Below are 26,579 nucleotides of genomic sequence, written 5' to 3'. Positions count from 1 at the left end.
AGAGCCCACTCCTTGGTCAGCCCAGGCTGAGCTCGGGCCCCTCCTCTTTGTGCCCCGTGGCTCTGGGTTCTTGCCCCATCACACCATGGAGCACATTCTGCTGTGGTTTTCTTTGTGTGCGTCTGATGCTGGTGTCATTTATTTTCTTTTTGTGAGAGCTGGCGTGGTATCTGTGTCTGTTCAAGCGGTGTTTCTTGAACTTGGCTGAATTGAATGGTGCCAGGGGACCTGCAGCTCTGTTCTTCTCTCTTTCTTCTCTTGCTTCTTCATTTTTACTCTCCTTAAGGCAGTTTTCATTCTCTGACTCTTCGTGCTGGTCTCGGTGGCGGTGTCACTTGCCGACACTAGAAAGAAGTTCCTGTAGTTATTCATCTGTCTTCTGGGCTGAGAAGGGCTGATCTAGTGACCCATCTTCTGCCTGATTTTCTGTACCTTCTCTTTTGCCTCTTTGTTTTCCTTTCCTTGCCCGGAGTTACTGCTCTCGGTCTCTGACTCTCTCTCTCAAAAGTAACAGCTTTATTGTGTTATAATTCATATACCACATGTCACCCATTTAAAGCATAAATTTAGTGGTTTTAAGCCTCTTTTAAGAGCTGTGTACCCATTATCACAATCAATTTTAGAACATTTTCATGACCAAAAAGAAACCCTGTACTCTTGGTCAGGCCCTTCTCATTTTCCCCAAACTCCAGCCCCTGGCAACCATGAATCTACTTTCCGTCTTTATAGATTTGCTTGTCTGGACATTTCATGTAATGGAATCACATTATATGTGGTCTTTGGTGTCTGGCTTCTTTCACTTGCCTTAATGTTTTCAAGGTTCACACATGTTGCCGCGTGGATCAGTACTTCAGCCCTGTGTTAGTCTGCCTGGGCTGTCATAGTAGAATACCATGGACTGGGTGGCCTAAACAACAGAAGGTTACCTTCACACTGTTTCAGAAGCTGGATGTCTAAGATCAAGGTGCCAGCAGGATTGGTTTCTTGTGGAGCCTCTCTCCTTGGTTTGCAGATGGCCACCTTCTCACTGTGTCCTTAAGTGGACTTTTCTCTGTGCAAGTGGAAAGAGAGAGAGAGAGAGTGGGGGTGGGGGAGGTGGATATCTGGTGTCTCTTCCTCTTCTTATAAGGACACCAGTCCTTTTGGATTAGGGCCCCACTCTTATGACCTCATTTAACCTTAATTACCTCCTCAAAGATCTGTCTCTAAATACAGTCATATTGGGGGTTAGGGCTTCAACGTGTATGTTTTGGGGGCACAATTCAGTCCATAACAATTCTTTTTTTTTTGCTGAATAATATTCCATTGAGTGGATATATCACAGTTTATTTATTTTCTTATATTTTATTTTTTATTTTTTTTCACAGTTTATTTTTAAATGCATCAGTTGATGGACATTTGGGTTGTTTTAACCACTTTTGGACTATGATTAATACTGCTACTATGAACATTTGCATACACATTTTGGGGTATTGTTTGTTTTTATTTTTCTTGGGTATATACCCAAGAGTAGGATTGCTGGGTCATTTGATAGATAACACTATATTTAACCTTTTGAGAAACTGCCAGACTGTTTTCCATAGTAGTTGCACCATTTTACATTCCCACCATCAGTGTCTGAGGCTTCTAATTTCTCCACAGCCTCTCTAACACTTGTTATTATTACTTTTTAATTATTACCATCCTCTTGATGTGAAATGTTATCTCATTGTGGTTTTTGATTTGCATTTCCGTAATGACTAACAGTGTTGAGCAAGAGCTGGTGTACTTATTTATAGTTTTTTTCCCCTTAAATTCATATCTCTCAAGCATTTAAGTTTTGCATATGGTGTGAGGTAGGGGTTCAACTACATTTCTTTGTATTTAGCTATTGGGTTGTTCCAGATCTGGAGCTTCTCTTTTAAATGTTAATGATTTGGTTTTGCTGAGATGTTGAAATCACCTTTAGGTGTTAGAGAATTTGCCCACTGTCTGATTGGCAGCTTGTTCCATATCATTACTCTAAACATGTCTCTTACATTTTCATCACTCTTCACATTCAGGGACTTCCCCACCTGTATCCAGATTCACAGCTGCTCTGTAAGTGTTGACGTTATTAAGCCTGGGAGCTATAAATGCAGGGTAATCAGCTATCCTGGTTTGCTTGGTGCTAGGGATTTCCCAAGACGTGAGATTTTTGGAGCTAACACTGGGGCACTCCCTATGAAAGCCTGAGGCATTGTTATCTTGGTGGAGAGAATGCCCCATTGGATTGAGCCTTGACCTCAAATCTACCATCAAATGTTAGCTGAGCTTCAGTCATCTGAAAGCTGGATGCTAGAGGACCCTCTTCCAAGGTGACTCACTCACATAGCTAACAAGTTGGTGTGGTAGGAAGTCACAGTTTCCACCATGTGGGTCTCTATACAAGGGTGCTTGAGTGTTATGACATGGTGGTTGGCTTCCCCTGAAGTGAGCAATCCAGGAGATCAAGGAGGAAGCTGAAATGTCTTTTATGATATAGCCTAAAAAGTTTCATCGCTTCAGTATTGTACTAGTCACACAAGTAGGACTTGTGGGAGGGTGTGAACACTAGGAGGTGAAGATCACTGCTTGGGGAGGGCATCTAGGAGGATGGCAACTTCAGTCTACTCTCTGGCTTCCAGTGGTTGGCCCTCCCACACGCAGAATACACTTACCCTCATTGATGGTCCCCCAAAGTCTCATCCTTTATAGCATCAGCTTAACATCCAGCATGTCATCATGTGAATCAGGTCCAGGGGTGAAGGAAGCTACTAAGGTATAGTTGAGTACAGTTCCTTGAGTACAGTTCCTCTTGAACCCAAAGCTGTGCTCTAACGAGATACATTTTCCCCTCCATCTACGCAATAGATAGCAGTGGGGCAGGCAAAGGATAACTTCAACAGAGTCTCTTAAAAAAAGAGGCAGCAGGGCACATGTTGCTGGTTCCTTGTTTAGCACTGATTTGTACTACCACTTGGGAATAATTTCTTGTGGCTCTTGGCTCCACCCTCTGGGATCCTGGTTTAGTGTTCCTTTTCAATAACAGGTTTGCACCTTAGAGGTTTTCTCAGCCTACTTCTGCATGTAGAAGTTTGAATATCTAAAAACCTCCTTTAACTTAATAGTGTCTCTTGTCTCTTGACTATTTCAGTCTAAGCTGGCAGTATTTCTTTTTTTCTCCCCCAACTTTTATTGAGATACAACTGACATACAATGAACTGCATATATTTAAAGTGTGCAATTTGATATTTTTTTCTTATTAGTAATGTATATATGGCAATCCCAATCTCCCAGTTCATCCCCCCCCAACCTCCCCCTCCCCCTGTGCTTTCCCCACTTGGTGTCCATATGTTTGTTCTCTACATCTGTGTCTCTTTTTCTGCCTTACAAACCAGTTGGTCTCTACCATTTTTCTATATTCCGCATATATGTGTTAATATACGATATTTGTTTTTCTCTTTCTGACTCACTTCACTCTGTATGACAGTCTCTAGGTCCATCCATGTCTCTACAAATGTCCCAATTTCAATCCTTTTTACAGCTGAGTAATATTCCATTGTATATATGTACCACATTTTCTTCATCCATTCCTCCGTTGATGGACATTTAGATTGCTTTCATGTCCTGGCTGTTGTAAATAGTGCTGCAATGAACATTGGGGTGCATGTGTCTTTTTGAAATATGGTTTTCTCTGGGTATATGCCCAGTAGTGGAATTGCTGGGTCATATGGTAGTTCTATTTTTAGTTTTTCAAGGAAGCTCCATACTGTTCTCCATAGTGGCTGTATCAATTTACATTCCTACCAATTGTGCAAGAGCGTTCCCTTTTCTCCACACCCTCTCCAGCATTTACTGTTTGTAGATTTTCTGATGATGCCCATTCTGAGCGGTGTGAAGTGATACCTCATTGTAGTTTTGATTTGCATTTCTCTAATAATTAGTGTTGTTGAGCAGCTTTTCAAGTGCCTCTTGGCCATCTGTATGTCTTCTTTGTAGAAATGCCTATTTAGGTCTTCTACCCATTTTTTGATTGGGTTGCTTGTTTTTTTGATATTGAGCTGGATGAACTGCTTGTATATTTTGGAGATTAATCCTTTGTCTGTTGATTCATTTGCAAATATTTTCTCCCATTCTGAGGGTTGTCTTTTCATCTTGCTTATAGTTTCCTTTGCTGTGCAGAAGCTTTGAAGTTTCGTTAGGTCCCACTTATTTATTTTTGTTTTTATTTCCATTACTCTAGGAGGTGGGTCAAAAAAAGGTCTTGCTGTGATTTATGTCAAAGAGTTGTTCTTCCTATGTTTTCCTCTAGGAGTTTTCTAGTGTCTGGCCTTACATTTAGGTCTTTAATCCATTTTGAGTTTATTTTTGTGTATGGTGTTAGGAAGTGTTCTAATTTCATTCTTTTACATGTAGCTGTCCAATTTTCCCAGCACCACTTATTTATTTTTGTTTTTATTTCCATTACTCTAGGGGGTGGATCAAAAAAGATCTTGCTGTTATTTATGTCAAAGAGTGTTCTTCCTATGTTTTCCTCCAGGATTTTATAGTGACTGGCCTTACATTTAGGTCTCTAATCCACTTTGAGTTTATTTTTGTGTATGGTGTTAGGGAGTGCTCTAATTTCATTCTGTTACATGTATCTGTCCAGTTTTCCCAACACCACTTATTGAAGAGGCTGTCTTTTCTCCATTGTATATTCTTGCCTGCTTTGTCATAGATTAGTTGGCCATAGTTTATCTCTGGTGAGCTGGCAGTATTTCTGTTAATATAATTCTCTTAAAAATTTGTGAGTCTGCTATGAATATTATTGGATTCACTCCGTTAGAAGAACACCACATCTCCAAATCACTTAAAATAAGATTTCCTCTATCTTGAACTTCTTCTGAGGGACAACCATCTAAAGCTTCTTTGAAGCATTAAACTTAACAATAATTTCAGGCATTGCCTTAGATCTTTCTGAAGTCTAACCAAAGGGTTTTACCATCATCCCTTTGCTTCATCCCTCAACCGTGTTTTTCTGACAGTGGTCTAGAGATGACCTTTGCCAGAAGCCATTTCTTGATTTTGATATTGTTTGCCATTTAGAGAGGCTGGGAATTTTCAGTGAGTCATAGATTCTTAATGTTTAACAGCTACTTTATATTAAAATCTTTAAGTTACCCTTCTGCTCTTCCATTTTACCAGAATAGTAAGAAGCAGCTGGGTAGCATCTTCAGCACTCTACCTGGAAATATCCTTAACTGGAGCGGTAAGTTCTTTAGATCCAATGTCTACATCCACATATCACAGCAGGTAACGTTGTTAAACTTTCAGCCACCAATTAGCGCGGGTTCATTTCCCATCAGTTCCCTCACTTTAAACCCTCACGGACAGCTTCCTCAAGGGCCATAGGCTTATGCTAAAAGTCTTTTTGAAGTTCTTTAGGCTTTCACTAATGCTGTCTCCAAATTCCTTACAGCTTCTGCCCTCTTCCTGGTACTAAAGATGCTCCTATATAGCAGATTCCTGTTATGGTCACACCCCTCTTCCAGGGGTGTGTTAGATATATGTTTCTGAATGACAAATCACCCCAAAGCTTAGTAGCTTGAAACTATAATACTCATTTATGATGTAATGGCGTCTGTGGGTCAGGAATTTGGGAACAGCTTGGCTGAGTGATCCTTGCTTGGAGCCTTTTGTGAGGTGGCAGTCACATTCAGTTAAGTCTACAGTTATCTGAAGGCTTGACTGAGGATGGAGAACCCATTTCCAGGATGAAGACCTTACTCCCATGACTGACATGTTGGTACTGGCTGTTGGTGGGAGACCTCAGTTCTTCTTCTCGTCGTAGGGCTGCTTAAATATCTGATGGCTGGCTTCTCCCTGACTGAGCAACCCAAGAACCCAAGGGAGAACCTGCATTATCTTTCTTTGACCTAGACTCAGAAGTCACAACCTGTCACTTCTACAGTATTTCACTTGCACACAGATGAGCTCTGATTCACCGGTGAGGATCATTGGAGTACCATCCTGGAAGCTGGCTCACTTGTAACCTTGACCTGTGTTCTGTTTTATTTCCTCCCTTTGCTGGGGAGATGCTTTTTGCAATTGCAACAATGGTGGTGTTAATGATAACAGTTTGCAATGCCAATCACTAATTGGGTGTTTACTCCATGCCAGGCAATAGGTTATGCATTTTAGAGGCAGTGTCCCTCCTATCATTATCATGGGTAGATGGTTTTATCCTCATTTTTCATGTGAGGAAACGGATTCAGAGAGTATGAGTCTGTCTGAGATGATACACTTGATATTACCATCAAACCCAGATTTAGTACAAGACTGAAATGTACCACTTTCCTTGTTTTCTTTAATTGTGTCTTTCTTGTCTCCTGTGGGATGGTTGCAGATTTAACATTAAAATTTTTTGCTTATTGTTTCCCAGTGTGAAGGAAACTTGGTAAAAGCAGCTGCTGTTTATTCTTATTCCCGAGCAAAGTGAGAGAGGAATTGCTTCTCAGCCACTTGAACAAAGCAAACCACCTCTCTACAAAATATCTGTGAAAGAAGAAACTGTTTTTAAAAGCAACTGAGAAGAACTATAGTAAAATTAAAATAACCTAGTTTGGTTCAAATAATATGTTACTCTGTGCATATAAATATACCAGGAAAAAACCATTTCAAATATAAAATAAGGAGAAAATGGGCCTTGAATAAAAACTCCGAGTCATTCTACTTGATGATTTTGCCTTTCTTTAGTTCTTTTCTTCCCATAGCACTAAGTCTGGCCTCTGTTCTGGCCCTGCTCTTCCCCTTCTTCTAGACTGTGGTTATTGATCAACAAATGCCTCTACTCCCATAGGTTGTAAGCCCCCCTTAGGGACTGCTTCTTTGTTTCTGAATTTCCCACAGTACGTCGTAAAGTGCCTTGCCCATGGTGCCTTCTGTGAATAGATATTGAATTGGATGGATATACATTTACACTCTTAACATCTTTATTTTACTGCCTGGGATGTCAAGCATGTTGTTCAAGGATGCATAGACCTTTATCAATACAATATTGAACCTTAAAGCACTGTAATCTGATTCTAGTTGATTGAGATATTTTCCAGCATTGCAAAATCATATTTAAACGGGAATCAACACAGAAGGAAAAAAGCTGAGAACAAATACAACTTTTCATGTTTCCTCTAGATGTGAAGATTTGCATACTTCAAAGCATTCATCTTTCGAAAGAAAAACAGCATTACTTTGAAAGAGCAACACATCTTTTAAGCACTTAGTAGCAGCAAAATCTCTTTTGTTGTTCAAACAGGAATTTGTATCTTTTTTTTTTTTTTTTTGCAAAATCTTGACAGAATATAGAGCCTTTATAAAAATAAAAGAAGTGAACCCACTTATGCTCCTTTGCGTGGGATTTGAATATTTGATCCTAGAGGTTTTTTCTTTTTTAATGTTCATTAATTTTTGAAGTTATTTAATTTCCCCATTATGGCCACATTCACTTGCAAGGGTCTTTGATCTGCTGTACAGTACACTTCTTCCATTTGCCTGTTAGAAGAGGTTTTTGTGGAGGACTCACAATGACAGACCAAGTCCTCTATCTGTCACAGACCCTTTGAAAGTGAAGATTCTGATAGAGATTAGGAAAATCACCATTGCTCTAGCTCGGTGTAAGCCTGTTACTGAACTGAAGACAAGATTTATTCTTTTTCAAAAGAAACTTTTATTTGAATATAACAGCTTTATCGATACATAATTCATAGACGAGAGAGAATTCGCCCTTTTAAAGGATACAGTTCAGTGGTTTTCGGTCTATTCACAGAATTGTGCAACCGTCACCACCATCAGTTTTAGAAGATTTTCATAGAAACCTCATGCCTGTTACCAGGCCCTCCCCATTTCCCCAAACCCCAGCCCCTGGCAACCGCTAACCTACTTTCTATTCCTATAGATTTGCCTGTTCTGGACGTTTCATATTATTGAATCAAACAATGTGCAGCCTTTTGTGTCTGCCTTCTTTCACTTGCCTTAATGTTTTCAAGGTTTATCCTTATTGTAGCGTGTATCAGTACCTCAGTTCTTTTCACTGCTGAAAAATATTGCAGTGTGTCTGCCTTCCGCGTCTTGTTTATCCGTTCATCAGTTTATCCATTCACCAGTTTATCCGTTCATCCGTTGATGAACGTTTGCATTGTTCCCACCTTTTGTCTCTTATAAATATTGCCAGTTTCTTTCTCTCTCTTTTTCCCCCTCCTCCCACCCCCAGTCTTTTTCTTCCCTGTGTTGTTTTTAATGGGGGTTCTCTGTACTCTGCCTGTATTGATAAATTTCTTCCAGAGAGCACATCATCTGGGGTGGGACCTCCCCATGGCGGTAGCTGCTGTATGGGATTTAAGGATCCTGCACGGGTTTGAATTAACTACTTTGCTGTCCACAGAGATGCCATGGGTGTTTTTCTCTGTAACCCTGAGGATTAAGATTTTTGTCACGACAGAGGCATAGGCGGCAGCAGAGCTATTTCAGGGTCCTGCCGAGCCGTCTGCTCTTAGGAGTGCAGACCTCAGCACTTCACATATTGACTTTTTTTTTTTTTTGGTCTTTTTTTCCCCCTAATGACTGCTTTTTCATGAGTGACCACCCAGTGGGCCTGTATATAGGACAAGGTAGTCTTTCCCCTGAGCCAAGCATCAGTCACAACTCCATTCCAAGATGTACACATAGGTCCATGCTAAGACATATGACCAAGGTCACTCTAAGAAGGGCCCCACTCCAATCCCATAATCCTGTGCTTAAAAGCCAATTGATTATTGACATTTCCAACTTAGGTCGGGTAAGTATAAACAACAGAGGCTCTGTAGGACTCACTAAATGCAGCACAAAGCAGCACAACTCAAAGCACCAACTATCCAGCCAGCAGCAGGTCGAAGTGCATGCTTGCTATTAGGCAGCAGAGCTAGTTAACAAGCAGAGCAAGAAGAAAGACTCCCTGTGATGCTCTTCACTATCTCAGTATGCTGATCAGAGCACCTATTGTTGTGGCCACCACGAAGAGGCAGTGATACGAACCAGGGTCCTTTGCCTCCCCAATCAATAGATAAGAAATTCAGGCCAGGCTTTATTGGGGCCCCTGCTGCAGCAGGGGGGCTGAGAACAAACAAGAGGTTCCCTTGCTTGTTCCCTGAGGAGGGGCAAGCTAGTTCTTTATACGGGGTGAGGGTAGGGGTGTGTCCAGGGGTCAGGCTGGAGGGGTGGCTCAGGTGGTTTGCCCGCCCGTTTGGTGGTGCTGAGGGCAGGGGGGCACACGCAGGACCCTACTTTTGCTCCTGACATCCTGTTTTCGCTCCCAGCTGTTCAGAAGTGGCAGTTGGGTTCTTTGGGTCTTTCTGTACCTTCTTGTCTATAATTTGCCCCAACTGCACATGCACACAGTTATTTTTAGAACCTTATAGTTTCTTTGTATTTTGTTGCTGGAGGAGATGTTTGTCCAGGTGCAGGCATTGCAGCAAAGGGTCCCAGGTCCCAGCCTGTGTCAGTAGGATGGACCTCCCACCCCCAGTTTGGTTTGGATGTCAAGACTGATGATGCCATATGCAAGGCAGGAGGGTATGAAGAAGTTTAAGACTCACATTATTGAGGTCTCTGGGGAGAGATGGGCAGGCCTTTCAGACATGCCTGGCATGCCTGAGAGAGCCAGGAAAAGGGGCACTGGCTAAGTTCTTTTTTACTGTTGTTACAGGTGGGATGGGGTAGGGTTTAGTGGCAGTAGCAGGGACCTGTGTAGTTAGAACCTCCTGCCAGCACCAAAGGAGGGAGCACTGGGCTTTCTCATCAGCTTTCTCATGCGGGGCAGGAGGGCGTGGGGAGTACAGGAGAGGGTTCAGGTTTTGTGAGTTGATAGCTGTGATCAATCAAACGTTGAGAAAATAGAGTCTGACCCTTTGCTACAGTTCCTAAGTATTTTATTCTCTTTGTTGCCATCATAAGTGAAATTTTCTTAACTTCATTTTTGGATTATTCATTGCAAGTGTATAGAAATACAGCTGATTTTTATATGTTGAATCATGTTTTAGCAATTCCCATAAGCAACTACAATTTAAAAAAAAAGGAAAGAAACCCCAGGAGATTAATTTTGGAACAATACTATTAACTAGACTACAGTACTTACTCTGATCTTACTCACTTTTACATGCACTCTTGTGTGTGTGGGTGTGTGTGTGTACATGTGTATGTCATTCTATGAAATTTTATCACGTGTTTAGGTTTGTGTAAACACCTCTTAAATCCGTGTAACATTTTACTTTCGGAGAGAGTTACAGCTTGCACTTAGGAACTAATTCAGTCCTGTGCAATCCAAGCCTGGAAATAAATCATAGATAACCCTTGTGAGGCTGAAGTCAACTTGACTAGGCTCAACAGGCTTGATCTTAGTCATCCACAGAGAAGGAGATCTACAGAGACGAGTCAAACATAGTCCTTTGAGAAGGGACAGGAAGTATCAGGGAATCACAGTCAGGTGACACATCTAAGGAGACAGAGGTAGGATTCAAAAAATGAGTACAAATCCAAGGGGCAGGAGTTTGCAGAATGCAGTTGATGGTAGTGCAACCACAGGGATCTTAATGTGTTGTCAAAATGGAGGTGAATTTTTATGGCTTTTCTTTCCAGTTACTGTGCATAATGAATGTGAATGGGTAGGGCTAGCTCAGGGGAGTAGAGTTGTGATGGACAATTTTGATTTCAGATATACAATACAGTCAATAGGAAATGTGTTCCAAAACCAGATGCAAGAAAAGTGGCATCATTACTTTGTTACAGCATGTAATCTCCTGTATATTCACATGATGCTACTTGGTTATGTCACTGGCATCTGTTTCTGCCAAGGTGTTGCTGGGCCCTGATTCTGTTATTAAAGGTCAGGGAGGGTAAGTTGGAGAATGGTGGATTGGCAATGACCATGAACTCTCTCAGCAATGAAAGTATTGAATCTGTATGTATTGCAGGGCTGAGCATTTGTTGGGACTATCCAACCACTTTAGATGGAAAAACAAAAATAAGCAAAAAACAAATAAACAAACAAAAACAAGAAAAGAATACACTTGTATCATTTCAGTCCTTTTGAATTTAATGCTGCTTATTTTTATAACCTAATATTTAGTTTATCCTGGAGAAGATTCTCTGTACAGTTGAGAGGCATGTATATTCTGCTGCTGTTGGATGGAGTGTTTATTATAGATGTCTATAGGTCTAGTTGGTTTATAGTGTTTGTCTTCTGTTGTCTTGTTGATCTTCTGCTCAGTTGTTCCATTATTGAAAGTGGGGTATTGAAGTCTCCAACCATTATTTTGAATTATTTATTTCTCCTATCAGTTCTGTAAGCTTTTGCTTTGTGTATTTGAGGATCCTGTTTTAGATGTATATACACTGACAACTGCTGCATCTGCCTGATGGACTGACTTTTGATCATGATAAAAATATCCCTCTTTATCTCTTTCTTGTTTTAAAATGTGTTTTGCATGCTATGAATATAGCCACTCCAGTTTTCTGGTGGTTGTTCTTTGCATAATGTGTTTTTTCCCATCCTTTTGCTTTTAAATAATTGTATGTTTGAATCTAAAATGTCTGTCTAGCAGACAGCATATGTTTCAGTCTCGTTTTTCATCCAATCTGTCAGTCTCTGCCTTGTGACTGGATTGTTTAATACATTCACGTTTAGTGTTACTATTGATATAGTTAACCTAAGTGTGCTATTTTGCTATTTGTTTTCTGTCTGCCTCATGTCTTTTTTGTTTCTCTACTTATTACTGCTTTCTTTTGCACTGAGTATTTTCTAGTGTAGCATTTTAATTCCTTTGGTGATTTTTTTCACTATATTTTTTTGAGTTGTCTTCTTACTGATTGCTCTTCAGCTTGCTGTATCATCTTAAATTATCGGAATCTACTTAATATTTATACTAATGTCAGTGAGATACAGAAATGTTATTCCTATATAGTTCTGCTCCCACTTTCTCCTTTTTACATCTATGTCTGTTACAAACCCAGTAATAAATATTTTTAGTTATTCATATAATTTTATGTCTTTTAAAGAAGCAGAGAACAATAATTTGAAGGCATTGACATGACATTTAATTGCTGCTACAAAAGGGCCAATATTACTTGTTAAACAGTGATTATTTCTTCTTTGTCCTAGTTGAGCATTTTTTCCAGGCATCAGGACAGACCTGAGTTGGGAATGCTTGCAGCCCCTACTCACTATTCCATCTTCCCTTTGCACTCGCCTGATTCCTCCCTCTCCTCATCCTGACCCAGAAGTCAGGAAACCACAGTTGTAGAGATTCCGCCATGGCCTCACTCTCAGGGAAGCTGCTGCTTGAGGAAGGGGCACCGTAGGCCCAGCCTGGTGTCTGTTGGTTCTATATACATTTCCACATATAGATGCTTTCTAATCTGTAGACTCTTCATTGATTTTTAGACCTTGAATTTTTTTTTATAAATGGTCCATTTCTTAAATTAGTATGCAACCTTGTTGAGCTTTCAGTAGATAATGAAGAGTTGCCTGACTGTAGTGTAAGAATACTGCTGAAAGATCTGAACACAAGCACTCACAGTAAATATGGCTGTAGCGAAAGTTGTTAAGTGGCTTGGCTAGGACAGTTATACTAATAGTAGGACGCTTGGCCCTTCTTCCTTTCAAATGCCATTAAAGAGCATTTGTATATTGATAACGTTCCTGTCCTATCTAGTATTGAGAGACTGCTCATAGGGTTGGGACAGTTATCGCAGTGGCTATGCATGGAGCCCAGCTCAGACACAGGGGTGCTGAGATCATGGATTTATAATAATGTCTTATTATTTCAGAATTAGCTGGCTTTGCACATATCTGGAAACTAATTTTAAAGTTCAGACTAACATAAAAACGGAAAAATGGAAAAACAGAAAAAGGAGAGAATGAAACCTAGCATCTGTTTAAGCACCTGTCAAGTTCTGTGTTACAAGCAATAATACACTAAACCCTCAAGGCCAGTTTTACCAACTGCATTCCTTCCATGGGAGGAAATTGTGGTTCTGAGTGTTAGGTCAAGTGCCTGAGGTTACATAGCTAGTAATTGGTAGAGACTAGATTTCATCCTGGCCAGCTCCACAGTCTGTGCTCTTTCCCTTCATTCCTACAACCACCAAAGGTTAGTAAATGATTCTTTGTATGCAATTCTATGACTTATTTACATACAGTTTATAATTGCTGATGATTATTTGGCCACAGGGTTCTTCACGCATCATATGTCAGAAGTGAGCTGTATCCCAGCTTTACAACTCTAGGGTGACCTGCAACAGTCCTCATTCCATTCAGCTCCCTGAGCACTTTATACCTGTCTTTATGGCCTTATAAGAGGGTGAGTTGTCTGTTCTGGTCTCATCTGCCTGCTATCTCTCTTCCTCTTTGCATCTCTGAGGCGCCTGGCCCTCAGTGAGGGCCCTTTCTCATAAAGATGTGTTTGTGAATGTGCTGAATCAGACCCTCCAAGATAACTGTGGTCTGTTTGTGCTGGAGCTGGGTTGGTATTCACTATCTGTGTCTTCTCCATCTTGCTATCGACTGAGATTTTTTTTTTTCTGGTTTGGGTTCATTTTAGCAGATTTAAAGAAAGCTTCCAGTTCAAATGCTGCAAAATCCACGCTACCCAAATCTGGACTTCGTCCTCCTGGCTACTCACGTCTCCCGGCAGCCAAGCTGGCGGCCTTTGGCTTTGTCCGGAGCTCCAGCGTGTCCTCGGTGTCCAGCACCCAGTCGGTGGACAGCGCCCAGCCCGAGCCAGGCCGGCTGGCCAACCGTAAGTGGGGCCGACGGGTGGGCAGGGGACGCTGCTGTCCCCAGACAGGCCGGACCAGCAGAGGGCGAGTCAGCGTGCGGGTGGCGAGTCAGCGTGTGGGTGCAGCAGGGTTGCATTTTCTTCGTGTGTAAGCTAAGAATTTGGGTTGACTACCTTAATCTACCATTGTTGGGACGTTAAAAACAATCTACTGAAGGAAAAATAAAAGCCTGTTTGGCACTACCATTTTCTAAGTTGTAGGGAGTTATTGTACCAGAAAAAGGCTTTTAAATGACTCTTAAATCTAGAAAATGACTTATCCAGGGACTGAATCCCGGAGCCCTTTGCCTCATGCATTCTAGGTAAGAAGCCAAAGAAAGAGCCAAAAGGGTTATTACTATGTTCTGCTACCATGAAACATATTAGGCGTGAAATGTTAGTGGAAAGAATCATTTTAATCACCTGTGATTACCTGTCACGCCTTCATATTGGTGGAGCACTCGATTTCTAAAAGTTAACTAAGCAATGTTAAAAATAGGGAAAGCCAGTGCGCTTCTGTCCATCTGTGCCCAGAGAGGTCCCCATTAGCTGAGATGGTGTCACCCCAGGCCTGGTTCCTGACACTGGTGCTGTAAGCTGTATTTTCAAGCATGAGTTAACAGCCTCTGAGCGGCTCACACCAGTGCTGTTCCTAAAGAAGACCCTGAGGCCGCCCCGTTCGGCCGAGCCTTTGAGGACCAAGCTCCATCTCAGCCGCGTCTACTTCAAAGGCATTGTTACTGGATCTGAAGCCATGACACCTCAAATGCTGGGTAGTAAGAATTTGCCGGGAAAATCTTCGCGGTGTTCGTGTGGAGAGCTGTTTGGAAGGGATTATGGTAGTTGAATCAAGTTGGAATAAGAGACAGAGGCAGAGTGAGAGATGGGGAGCGGGGAGGGGAGGAGGAAGAGAGATTGAGAAGGAGATTGATTTTGTATTATTTTTTCAGTCTTCTCTCTCCAAGCTTGTTTTTTCTCTATCCTTTCTTGGGTTTACAGAGCTCATGGGTGGAACATTTGTACCTCTGTAGTCCTGAATGTTAGTCTACCTGGTTATTCCTAAAAGTAATGCGTTACCTTTTCTTTCATCTTGACGTGTTTGTCAGCATTTCTGAGAGGTTCTTTGCTCACCTGGTTCCCTGAAGGTGCTGTGTCTCAGACCTACTTTCACATGGGAATCCCCACTGGCATCGGGCATGGCATCATGGCACAGTACACGTCTCAAGAGCTTAACATGAACATAATAGAGAACTGTCTGCAGATGTGTAACTCTTATTTTCAGATGTGTGTGTGCATACTAACAGCCTGAAGGTTTTGAAACAGAGGAGCAATGATTTGCCATCATTTTTGTAGTGAAATTCCCAGTGGCATGTTTCTCCTTTAGATGGAGCATGAAAGATAAAAAACCTCATATGATATGTATCTTTCCAAGGAAAGAGTTAAGATTCTGATTTCTTAAAAAAAAAAAAATTAACCTCAAGGTGAATTGAGCCATGTCCCCATGGCAGCAGCTTTTTCAAAAGGAGAGCTGACAGGTGTGGACGGAATAATTCCAGGTGTGCTTAGGGTGTTTCTTCTCACTTGTGCTTCAAAGGATAGTAGCTAGGGACTCCCCAAGCACCCAGGGCGACACAAGCTGTTATGTGCCAGAGAAAATAACTCCTGGCTTAAAGACTTCATAGTAAAAGCAATATTTACTCTGTTCAGAACTGTTTTCTATGTCTAAAAACAGCATTTAGAATTGATTTTTAATTACTTGCCACCTATCTATATATAAAATTTGTCCTTCACCAGTAAATCACAGAATAGGAGTAACCAGGTAGACCAAGCTTTAGAACTATGAACTACAGAGGTACAAATGTTCCACCCATGAGCTCTGTAAACCCAAGAAAGGATAGAGAAAAAACAAGCTTAGAGAGAGGAAGTTGAAAAAATAATACAAAATCAATCTCCTTCTCAATCTCTCTTCCTCCTCCCCTCTCCCCTCCCCGTCTCTCACTCTGTCTCTGTCTCTTATTCCAACTTGATTCAACTACCATAATCCCTTCCAGACAGCTCTCCACATGAAAAATGCTAAGATTTTCCTGGCGAGTTCATATTTGATGTCTTAATACCATTAACCATTACACTTACACTTGTTATTAGAGTTAATGTCTAGAAGACTTTTGTTCCTCTTCTTTAGTGGACACATGATGCTTTGATGATAAGTGCTGAGAGGCCTTTAGGTCAAATCCTAGGAGCTGGTTGCTGGTTTAGCTCATGGAAACAGCTAACATGATATCAGAGTTGGTTCCTTTTTTGTTTCTTGTCTTTCTTTAGACACTACTTTCACTTAGGGTTCATTTTAGGAATCTCACTATAATAAGGGATTTCTCCGAGGTAAGTAGGTGCCTCAAAATCTGAAACATGATTATAACGAGGAACTATTTGCAAATGTGCAGCTCATGATTTTACATACTCACGTGCCTATAGACAGTCTGACAGCGTCCGTGTGACTGTGAATGCCGTATGGGGGACACTTTTAAGTGATTTGTTATGAACCTACCAGCGTTTCGTGGGCGACCTTGGCTTCGCTGCGACTCTTCTGTGCCATTCTCCTGGGTCCTGCTGGGCAAGCGATGCTGACTGTAAGGGGGGCCTGGGAGCCCCCTGAGTGTGGGTCTCAGCTCTTCCATATGGAGTCTGCCCTCCACCCCAGACTTGGGCTCCACACCATTCACTCAAGCCCCCTGGGCAAGGGCTTCCCAAGGCGAGTACCCTGCTCTGTCTTCTGACCTTCTGTTGGCAAATGGGGCTGACAAAGGGAAAGGAATCGTCTGTAGGTCCCTAGACCCTGAGGGTGTTTTAGCATCCTGTCCTCCCCTGCGTTCTATAGCTGAGCAAACTGAGATCAGAATGACTTGCTCCCATCCTGGGAGGGTGTTCTTCTTCCTCTGTTCAGTTCTCAAAGCTGCCAGGTATGGTAAAGCCACACTCGTGATGTAAAGTCGTTTCTTTCTATAAGTGAAGCAGCCCCCTCAGGCCCAACCCACCTGTCCCTGCCCTGTCCCTTCCCACGTGTGTACTCGCTCCAGGTGATGGGGAACCTTCCATCGTGTGAAGAAGCCGGCTGTTTGGCGAGCAGCTCGCGGGGTGAGGCAGTGCTCCTGGTGGGTTCAGGCTGCCTCCCTCCCTCTAGCAGCCCAGTTCCTCTGGATCAGCACACAAACTTTGCCCTCACTGTGCTGCAGGAGACCACCTCCCTTCACTCCTGTACAGGTTCACCTTGTTGAAGGTTAGGAAGTTGGCCTCAAATAAAACTTCAAATTACACTAGGTCGTGACCCACAGCTTTTTTTTTTTTAAGATTGAAACTGAACAGGAAAAAAAATAATTCTCTAACTTAAAACTTAAATTTAAGCTTAAAATCATAGGATTTGAGCAGGTGTGACTCCGTACGTAGCTCATCATTTTTTAATACTTATTGGAGAAGGAAAAAAAAAAATCTCCAGTATGCTTTAGGCAATAGAAACGTAGAGAAGAACAGTTACAGTGGCATTTAGTGTTGGTAACATACTATAGCCCAGAGTATACCTAATGTCAAATTTACCAGCAGTCAGGTTTGTAGACTTGATTTTCCCAGTGGGTAAGGAGGTGTAATTTAAAGTTATAACCTTTGGGGGGGTATGTGTGGAGGGGGAAATAGGAAGAGTTAGGGTTTCATGAATTAATTATTAATGAAAATAGATCATATCACCCAAGGATAGAATAATTTATGTAGAGGATCATTTCTCATTGTGGAATCTGAATAGCACCTCGCCTATTGGTGCTCAAGAAGGAGAAAATATCGACCAGAAAATAACATGTAGGAGGTGGCATTTGAAGCTGTCCTTTCCGGTTTCTCCTCCTCTTCTTCTCTTCTGCAATATTCTCACATTTTCTCTGTGTGGTGAGCTAGGACCACAAATCATGAGACAGAGATTTTGAAAAGAGAAATAAAAAAGAAATCTGAAGGGTTTTCTCCTGTTTTTCTGTTTTGTTTTGTTGTTTTCTGGTGCAGGGAAGTAGTAGGATGTTTGGAGATTTGGAGATAGAGCTGAATGTGGACTGAGGAGCTGCCCGATGCACGGATCCGTGTGCCCACAGCCTTGACAATGACACAGAGTTGGATAGAAGCCCATGATTAGGGTGATCAGGGAGCTTCTCAGAGGGGGTTGTAAGCTGGGCGGTATTGGGGGAGGTGGAGATGGGCTCTCTCTAGGAGATCCTTGGGAGGAGCTGTTGATATATCCACACAACCTCCGGAAGCTGAGGGGTTGCCATTTCCGGTGCCGCCTGCCAGCTCATCATGGGGGGTCCTGTCTCCTGGGTGCCAAAGTCCAGTGTTTGCACTCCCCAGGGCTTGTCCTCAGAATGTGTCTCTCCCAATTCTGTAGTCTTCCCCTTGGTCCTTTTGTCCACAGGTTCAGCTCTTAGCACTTAGGACACGGTACCAAATCCATATCTCCAGCCCCAACTTCTCTGCAGAACTACTCATCTGCATTTCAAATGACTTGTCAGATATCTCCAGCTAGGTGACTCAGGTCACCTCAAACTAAACACTTCTCCCCAAATGAAACTTGTGCTCTCAAAGTTGCTCTGTGATGTAATGACATCTGTGATCTCCTGGCTTCTGAGGCTGGAAATTTTAGACTCAGGGTTACCTCTCACTTTTTTTTTTTTTTTTTGGCCTTCCTTTGTGTTCAGTGATCAAATCTGACCCATTCTGTGCTGCATTTACTCTGTCCTCTTCTTCTCTCCTCCTCATCTTTGTTTAAACCTATGTCACCTAAACTATTCCCAGTACATCTTCACTCTCTAATCCACAAGGCACGTGGTCCTCGATAATTTTCCTTTGAGCCTGTTGTGAACGCTGCATGTGTCCCTGTGCTCCCTTCTGCTGCTTTCCAGAAGTTCCCCGTCCTCCGTGACCTGCCCAGCCCCCTTCTCACCCTCCACTCACCCAGTCCCCTGACATACACCCTCCACCAGACAACCAGAGCTGTTCACAGCTTTCTCTGAGGGCTGTGTGCTTTCCTGTCTTGGGTGTTGCTTTAAACCATTTGTTTCTGGAATGCTCTCCCCTCCCCACAAGTCTCTCTATAGACTTGGTCATTTTCAGGCATGATTCAAATACCATTTCCTCTAAAAAGCCTTCCTTCATCTGTGAGCCTGAGGTCCTAGGAGCTCCTAGTGCCCTGTGCTTGTGCACTCTTGTGGCTTCTCCCGTACACTTCTAGAGAGTCATTTGTTTCTATGTGCTGTCTCCCCTGTAGATTGTCAGCTCTTTGAGGATAAAGGACGTGTCTCCCCCTAATTTTAGCATCCCTCACACTACCTAGCATGGGTTTTCCACTAGTCGAATTTCAAGAGAAATTCTCTCCAAGTGAAGCAATTTTCTCTTCTGTGAGAGTATGGAACAAGAGAGACCTTTGAGAGAGGAACCTGGGCAACTTTCAGAAGTATTTTGTACCAGGAACGCATTTTCCCTTTGTCACAGGTCTTGATAGTTGGTGAAGTTCCAGCATCGTGGTTTTCACACTTTTCTAAATTGTCTCAATTGTCTCTGAAATGTTGCTTCTGTTGACTGTGGTGCACCCGTGGGTAATTTACGCAGCTCAGAGGGTAGCAAAGATGATAGGGCACTTGTCGTATAATTATATTCAGAGCTAAATCATCATGTAGACTGAACGACTAGGCTCACAAATGTCGAGGAGCTTGTATACCTCCTTGCATGTAATTAGCCATTTTAAAAGAATCAGGCTAAAACCCAACTGTTGAGGCTTTTCCTGAGGGAATTTCAAAGTTTCCAAAATTGGAGATCTCCATTGAGACAGATTGGATATCCTCATCAAACTAATAGAATTTTAGTTCTTATTTTCGTACTTAAATAGGTAAGTGTTCTTTTAATTACTGAGTAAGATTTGGGTTCTGGAGGTAATGATCTGAAGTGGAAATCACTAACCGTTTTGGAAGGTTAATCAGTGAGAGTAAGGGTTAATACAAAAGCTCTTTGCACTGTTAACTTCAGCGTTTATGAACGCTACAGAATTCTTCTACATACATGACATGTTTGATTTTCTGTATCTGACATGCATTCTAAATAAGACCAGAGTCGACAAGAAGCATTATTAATAACTCCTTCTGAGATAGCCATCAACGTATCTCATGTTCCGTTGGCAAAGAGGGAGTCATTTTTTATTCATGGAAAAAGGAGCTGAAAGGGACCCTGTGAGGTTAAATTTCAGAGCAGCTATTGCCTATTTGAGATTGAGCCTTATTGATGTCCTCGCACACCCCTTTTCAAAACACTCGAACGATGATCACGTCTACGCAGAGATGAGATTAGAGTGTAAATGTGTTTTGTTTTGCTTTGTTTTGAAGAAAGCTGACCGTTTATGGTTGAAAGTAAGATAAACTGAAATTGGAGGGGGGATAATATTTTTATTTACAGTATGTAAAAATAATGTCTAATTGAACTGCCTCATTTGGGGGGGGGTTGTCTTGTTCTGTGAAGATCAGATCGTCCACTTTCCCTTCCCCAATCCTGCAGTCTCTCAGCATCTGTTATGGGGTGAGCGTGGAGCTCGGTGCTGGGGCTGCTGTGGCCAGGACAGCCTGTGAAGTTAGAGTGCAGTGCGGAGCTGGGGGTATCCAAGTGCATCCCTGCAGGGAGCGGTTAGTGTGGCTGTAGTTGGAGACAGCAAGTGTTGGGGAGGGGTGGGGGGAGGAGGTGCCCGAAGGAAGGAGCACCTGACCCTCCTGACTGGGGGTGAGAAAAGACCCCATGCACCTCAAGTCCCCTTGGGCTGTCTCAGCCCTACTGCATTATATCTTCAGATCTAATTATCCTGTACTACTTTTAGGAAATGACAATGTTCTGGATTCGCTGTAAAATAATCCAGCAAAGAAAAAAATAAACAAACAACAACTGGAGGGGGCAGGGTAGATAAGAAAAGAGAAGGAAAAATGTGATGATCCTTGAAGCTTGGTGATGGAACTTGGAGGGTTCCCTGCACTGTTTACGTCATGGTTTGTTTTCGTGTGTGTGTGTATTTGAGAAATTCCATTTTAGTTTAAGCTTCCATGGAAGAAGGTTAAAATCCCATCCTCTCTCTGTATGGACTTTCCTTTCTCAGGATGCAATGTAGTGTCGTGGTGAGGAATGTGGTCTTGGAGGTGCACTGCTGGGTCTGCACTCTACGCCTGTCACTTGCTAGTTCTGTGACTTTGGGCTGGGCACTTACTCTCTCTGTGCCTCGACGTCCTCGTTGTAAAATAAGAATAATATTACTACTGTTAAATTCAGTAGATGTCAAAAGCCACTGTAGGATTGATGCGAACATTACATGGAATTAATATATGTGAACAGGGCCTTGCACAGTCATGATGATGGTGATGAAGATATTTCCATCCTTTGGCCACGTGCGGAAAGTTCTGTGCTGGGAAGGATTTAAAAGCTCAGGTGGAGGAATGCCGCGGTGGATTAACCGTGTCTGGCTCGGGGTAAGGAAACTGGTGGTGACAGCATCTGAGTCAGGGAGTCAGCGTTCACTCCAGTTCACAGTTGTTACCATTGGCTCTCTCAAGTACGGTGAATGCCTTTCTGAGCCTTGAACTATAAAACCTGTATCATGTATGAAACTGTAAGGTGGCCGTCCTAGATGATCACTTGATTTTCATGGGAGTCTCTTACTTTTGGGTTATAAGCTTGTGGCTGTGTGGATATGTATAAAACATAGGGAAAGTCATGTTTTGATCTCTTTCTCTAAAAGGGCTCTGCCTTGCCTTTAGCAGGTTATCATTTAAGAGAATACACTCAGCTGGGTTCCCTTTAAGGGAAATGTATTTATGCAAGCTGACTAATACGTAGCACATTAATCTAAGCTGATGGCTTCTAAAACCTCTGCTCAAAATAGAAACTGAGAATTGGATCTGATTTTTATTTCTGTGCCTCTAAAGGCTGCAGGAAAAGATGGGAACATTTGATTTTGCAGTGTGGAAAGGGCTTCACACAGCTTCACATTTTGCTAGAGTCTAATTTCCATTGTACTAGGGTTTTACTTTGTCGGGTATCTCAACCCGATTTGGGTGGGTAGGAAAAGATAATAGTGAGAACAAAACCCAAAGCAAGTGGCTGATTTTCTCTGGAAATGAGGAAGTCAAACACATGCCACTGCTGGCTTTAAATACCTATTTCCCTGGAATCTGTAATTGTGTAATTTAAAGTATTCTTTGTAAGGAAAAAAATAGAATCGTTTTCCCTGACTCTTGCTGTTAATTTTCCCAATGGTTCCCACACATTTAGTTCTTTTTTTCCTTTCGTTGCTTCCTTCATACACACACATCAGAACGAGATTCTTCTGGGTGTTATTTGGCCTTGCCTGTAAGGGAAAATATTTTCTATATTGCTTAAGTAACACCTCGCTTATCCATTTTGAACAGATACGTGAGCAAAGCTGTTAGAAATCACATTGCCCTTCAAAAGGTTTTTAGGTGCTGTATTCTTGCCTGTTCTAGCACATTCAAGATATTTAATGAAGAAAGGGTACTTTGAACTATGAACTAAGATAAGGAATGTGCCACACTTGCATGCAGAATATGTAATAAAATCAGCATTGATGGTAATAGAATAATCTTTGGGAAAGTCACTTAACCTCAGTGGACTCAGATTTTATTATAAAAGTTGGAAGGGATTGAATTAAATGAATTGACCACTTTTGGCTCTCAGGAGCTGGGATCTTGTGGCTGAATTCTAGAAATGTATGGAATCATTTATGGTTCTTAAGTGGGGAATAATGAAAATTGTATTTGAGAAACATTATGTGATAATGTAAGTTAATTAGCTTGGAGAAGAGAGGGTGAGAGATCTTAGTTCTGCCAGAATTAGGGATTCTTCCCTTCTTGGCCTGACCTTATTTTGTTATTTTTTCTCTTATATGAAATGGACATTTCACGACACTAACAGACAAAGAACAGCTCAAAGGTTTTCCTCCCCTGATTTTTTTTAAATAAAGCACAGAGCTGTAAGATTCTTGAAAGTCACCTTCTTCCTGCCGCCCTTTGCCTAATGTTGGTCACCTTGGATTATTGGTCTAGCATCAGAACAGAGACAAGGCAGTGCATGGCTTCCAGGCTCATACTGACTTCTCCCGGGAAGTTGGCCAACAGTACCTGCTTTCTTGTATCACTGTAAAACTCACAGATTATCATCTGGGAAGCTTCATAGAGGTCCTTGCAGCGTCTTCCTTAAGGCAGCAAATGGGGTCACAGATCAATAATGCCTTTTGCTTTTGATGAGAAAGAAAATCAATTACATGGGGATGTCTTTGGCTCCCAGAAGAGGCAGCAACTGGGAGGCGAGGGTTGGGGGGAGCCTGAAGTGGGCTTCACCAGTGGACACGGACAGAAAGGGCCAAATGGGAAAAAGTCAGAACGAAGAGGGCAAGACTGCCTGAGAGCATGGGGTGACGGGAAGGTTGAGGGGCCTCTCGCAGAACTGGGGGTTCAGGAGGAGGACTGGGTATGTGGGGCTCTGGTCATGTTGCGTTCCCAGAACAGCATCCTATAAATACATCTGCAGCTTTTCAGAAATGCTGGACAGAAACCAAGGAGAGCAGCCATGGAAAATAGGTGGTGTTTGGAGCCGTGCCTGATATCACGGGGAGTGCAAGTGGGACGGGGTGGGGAGACGGAGGAGGACAGGTTCTGCAGGGTGTGTCCATCTAGGTGGGGAGCAGGGTGGGCGCCACCAGAGAAGACGTGGTCAGCGAGGGGGGCGGGGAGCCTCCGGAAAGCCCAGGGAGGAGAGAGCTTGGTGGAGAGGAGGTGGTCAGGCAACACCATCAGGGCTGCAGAGGCGGACTTTCCATATTGAGAAAGATGGGTCTGCTGATGTAGTGATTAGGAAGTCACCGGTAGCTTTGAAGGTAGTCTGAACAAAATGCAAGAAGGCAGAAATCAGGTTACAAGAGGGTAAGGAAGGTGTAGGTGGAGAACATAGATTAATATTAAGCATTTGGTGGAGGGAAGGGAAAGGGTGGTAGCTTAGTAGAGGAGCAGGAAAAGTTGCTTTGTGTCTGTGTGTGGTTTGCCTTTTTTTTTTTTTTTTTTTTTTACCGTGCATAAGAATGCTTCTGATCTGAGAGGAGGTACCCAGTAGTGAAGGAGAGATGAAGCAGAGGTGAAAGCAGGTGCAGGTAATAAATAGATGGAGCCACTCCTAGAGCACGTAGGAGGAGTGATAGCAGGTACAGTGGAGAGGGTACCAGGAAGAAAGGGGTGAAGGACGAGTGTGGAGAAGCATTACAGGGAAGGAAAAGAGGTTCGGGGAATTCACATCAGCAGCCTCATTCGTCCTGGGAAATTAAAAAGCAGGGCTTTTGCCAAGAGCAAATAGGATGGAGTTGGGATATCATAAAGTACAAAGGCACGTGATGGTACCTGGAGCAAATCAATGAATCATAAGAGGTGACAGGGAACTGGAGAGCATGAAGGCCAACTTGAGGTTGGAGAACATGACTTCATACAGGAAACAATCATTTTAGGACCGTCCCCAGTGAGGTGGGGGTCACACTCTCTCCGCTGTTGTTGCTGTCGTACTGTAAGTTAGAGCAATTCAAACCCCAGAGTGAATATATAACGTTTCTCGGGAGCTTTGAATCGACTGATATTTAAATATAACCCCATGCAAGCAGAAGTGCTGGTTGGAGGAGGGAGGCAGGGAGCCCTGCACCCTCACTGCCTTTCCCCTTCCCTTCTCCATCCTGCTGTACCAGCCCCTAAGAAATTCACGGAGCATAGCTGGAAATCACTGGTTTTGTGGCAGGTATGTCTGATTGGCTCAAGAATTGGAGACAGAATTCACTACTGTGGACAAAAGGGTAAAAGTCTCTTCTAAAATATAAATTCCTAATTATCTTGCCAAGAAAGGCATTTCCTGCCTGCTGCTTTGTAACAGGGTCCCGTGTGTGGCCATCTGGTAGAACGTTCAGTGATGATGATACGTGTCGTATCTGTGCTCCTGAGACAGTGGCCACTAGTCACATGGAGCCGTTGAGTCATTGAGATGCAGCTAGTGTAACCGGGGAACTAACTTCTAAATTTTATTTTATTCTAATGACTTCAAATCTGAGTAGCTACATGTGGTCAGTGGCTACCCTATTGGACAGCACAATTCCAGATTCATTATCAGTTTGGAATTTCTGAAAGATATAATAATACTGTCCATAACATCTGTAGGATTCATAGTGACAAGTATTTTTTTCTTCCACTTGAAGACATCCCGCATGAATCCCTGAAGACTAAGGCTTTGGGCTCCTGGGTTGATGACATTGAACTCATGGAGATCCCATATTATCCCTTTAATGTCTTGTATAGGGGTTAGGGCTGGGGAGACTTTTCTGAAACCGTAGATGCTACCTCCATCCCTCCCTGGTTGCTTTATAAGTTCATACCGTGGATCATAACCCTTGGTCATAGAAGATGGAGTGAGTCATCCAGAGTGGTGGGGCTCAGAGCATTTTCTCTGTGTATGAGAAGAGCAGAGCATGTGTAATTTAACGTGGTGTTTAAGATACCTTCATGCAGTGTAAATGTAGTAACTTAAACCCACTCTGTCTACGCAGAGTTGGACGATATCCAAACTAGAAGGGAAAAGTGGGGGCGAGGAGAGAAAAATATATGAAGTCAAAGGAGCACTGGGTTGGGGGGGGAGGAAGGAGAGTGAGGGGGATGAGGTGCAGATGGTGACGTGCCTGTGGCAGGAAGTAACCAGGAAGAGGAGAAGGAGCCTTGAGGGCTCCATCGGCCCCTTCCTGGTTTTCTTGAAGACTCCTTCCGGTGTTTGGCGACTATCCTGCCCCGCCCTCCCCAAGGGGGAGGACCAGGAAGAGCTAAAGCCAAAGCCCAAGGTCAAGGCAGATCTTTGGGTCTCCTGAGATGCAGAACTTTGTATTTGCAAGTAAGGGAGATACCAGAATACTGGTGAGACACTGTTCAGCCCGTTAGAAAAAGTTCTTAAATGGATACTTAGAGATTAAAAAAAGAAAATTTCATTTCTGTGAAATGCAGAATTTGCAATCCTGTGAATTTGCTATGCAAACAATAGACCTATCAAATCACATTAGGCACCTTGCATGGTACATTCTTGAACAAAAGTAGCCTGAATTGAAAATAAGACAAGATGCAAGAGAAATGTACAATATAAATGCAGTGAAATGTGGATTTTTATCTGCTAGCAAGTTCCACCAGCTGCAGTGAAATGTTAAAGACCTTGTGATTAAGTATGTCTGGATCCCATTAATGCTGTAAATGCTATTAATACATGTCTCTTCAACCAAGAGACACCAAAACTTCCGTCTGGTTGGCGTGATAACTTTTGGAAGCTAAACTGACCTATTTTGTTGAATGTTCTTGCACAGTTGAACGTGTGCAGGCTGTATATGTGACCGTTTGGGTTCCTTCGGTGATTTCAGTAAATAGATTCGTCAGCTGGGGTTCAGATATCGTGGAGCAGCGTGTGCACTTGGGAATTTGGCCCTGACGTCTGAACGTTCCTCCCAGGCCATGTTGTGTAAGAATGATTTTGAGCAGGCTACCAGCCCCAAGCTCCAGGTCACCGATAACCAGAGTCACGAAAGACTAGATGTTCTGTTTCGTTTTCCTTTAAATTTAGTTAGTCTTGCCAACAAGCACACACCAAAAGGAAAACTGATTTAAATGCGGGAAAAATTGT

The 26,579-nt window shown here is 42.6% G+C and overlaps 1 protein-coding gene across 3 annotated transcripts in view; it reads left to right on the top strand.

The window, feature by feature from the left end:
* MTUS2 (microtubule associated scaffold protein 2) overlaps positions 1 to 26,579 on the top strand; it is a 315,424-nt gene that overhangs the window by 21,988 nt on the left and 266,857 nt on the right. Inside the window, exon 3 of one of the 3 annotated variants that reach the window (XM_057707972.1) lies at positions 13,611 to 13,808. The exons of 1 other annotated variant lie outside the window; for it this stretch is intronic. In XM_057707972.1, coding sequence (XP_057563955.1) covers positions 13,611 to 13,808 — 198 coding nt within the window. The remainder of the gene's footprint in view (positions 1 to 13,610; positions 13,809 to 26,579) is intronic. One more of the 3 variants, XM_057707970.1, reaches the window with a different exon arrangement.

The sequence above is a fragment of the Hippopotamus amphibius genome, chromosome 14, assembly GCF_030028045.1.
Source record: "Hippopotamus amphibius kiboko isolate mHipAmp2 chromosome 14, mHipAmp2.hap2, whole genome shotgun sequence".
Taxonomy (NCBI): domain Eukaryota; kingdom Metazoa; phylum Chordata; class Mammalia; order Artiodactyla; family Hippopotamidae; genus Hippopotamus; species Hippopotamus amphibius.
This window is presented reverse-complemented; position numbering and strand designations above follow the sequence as displayed.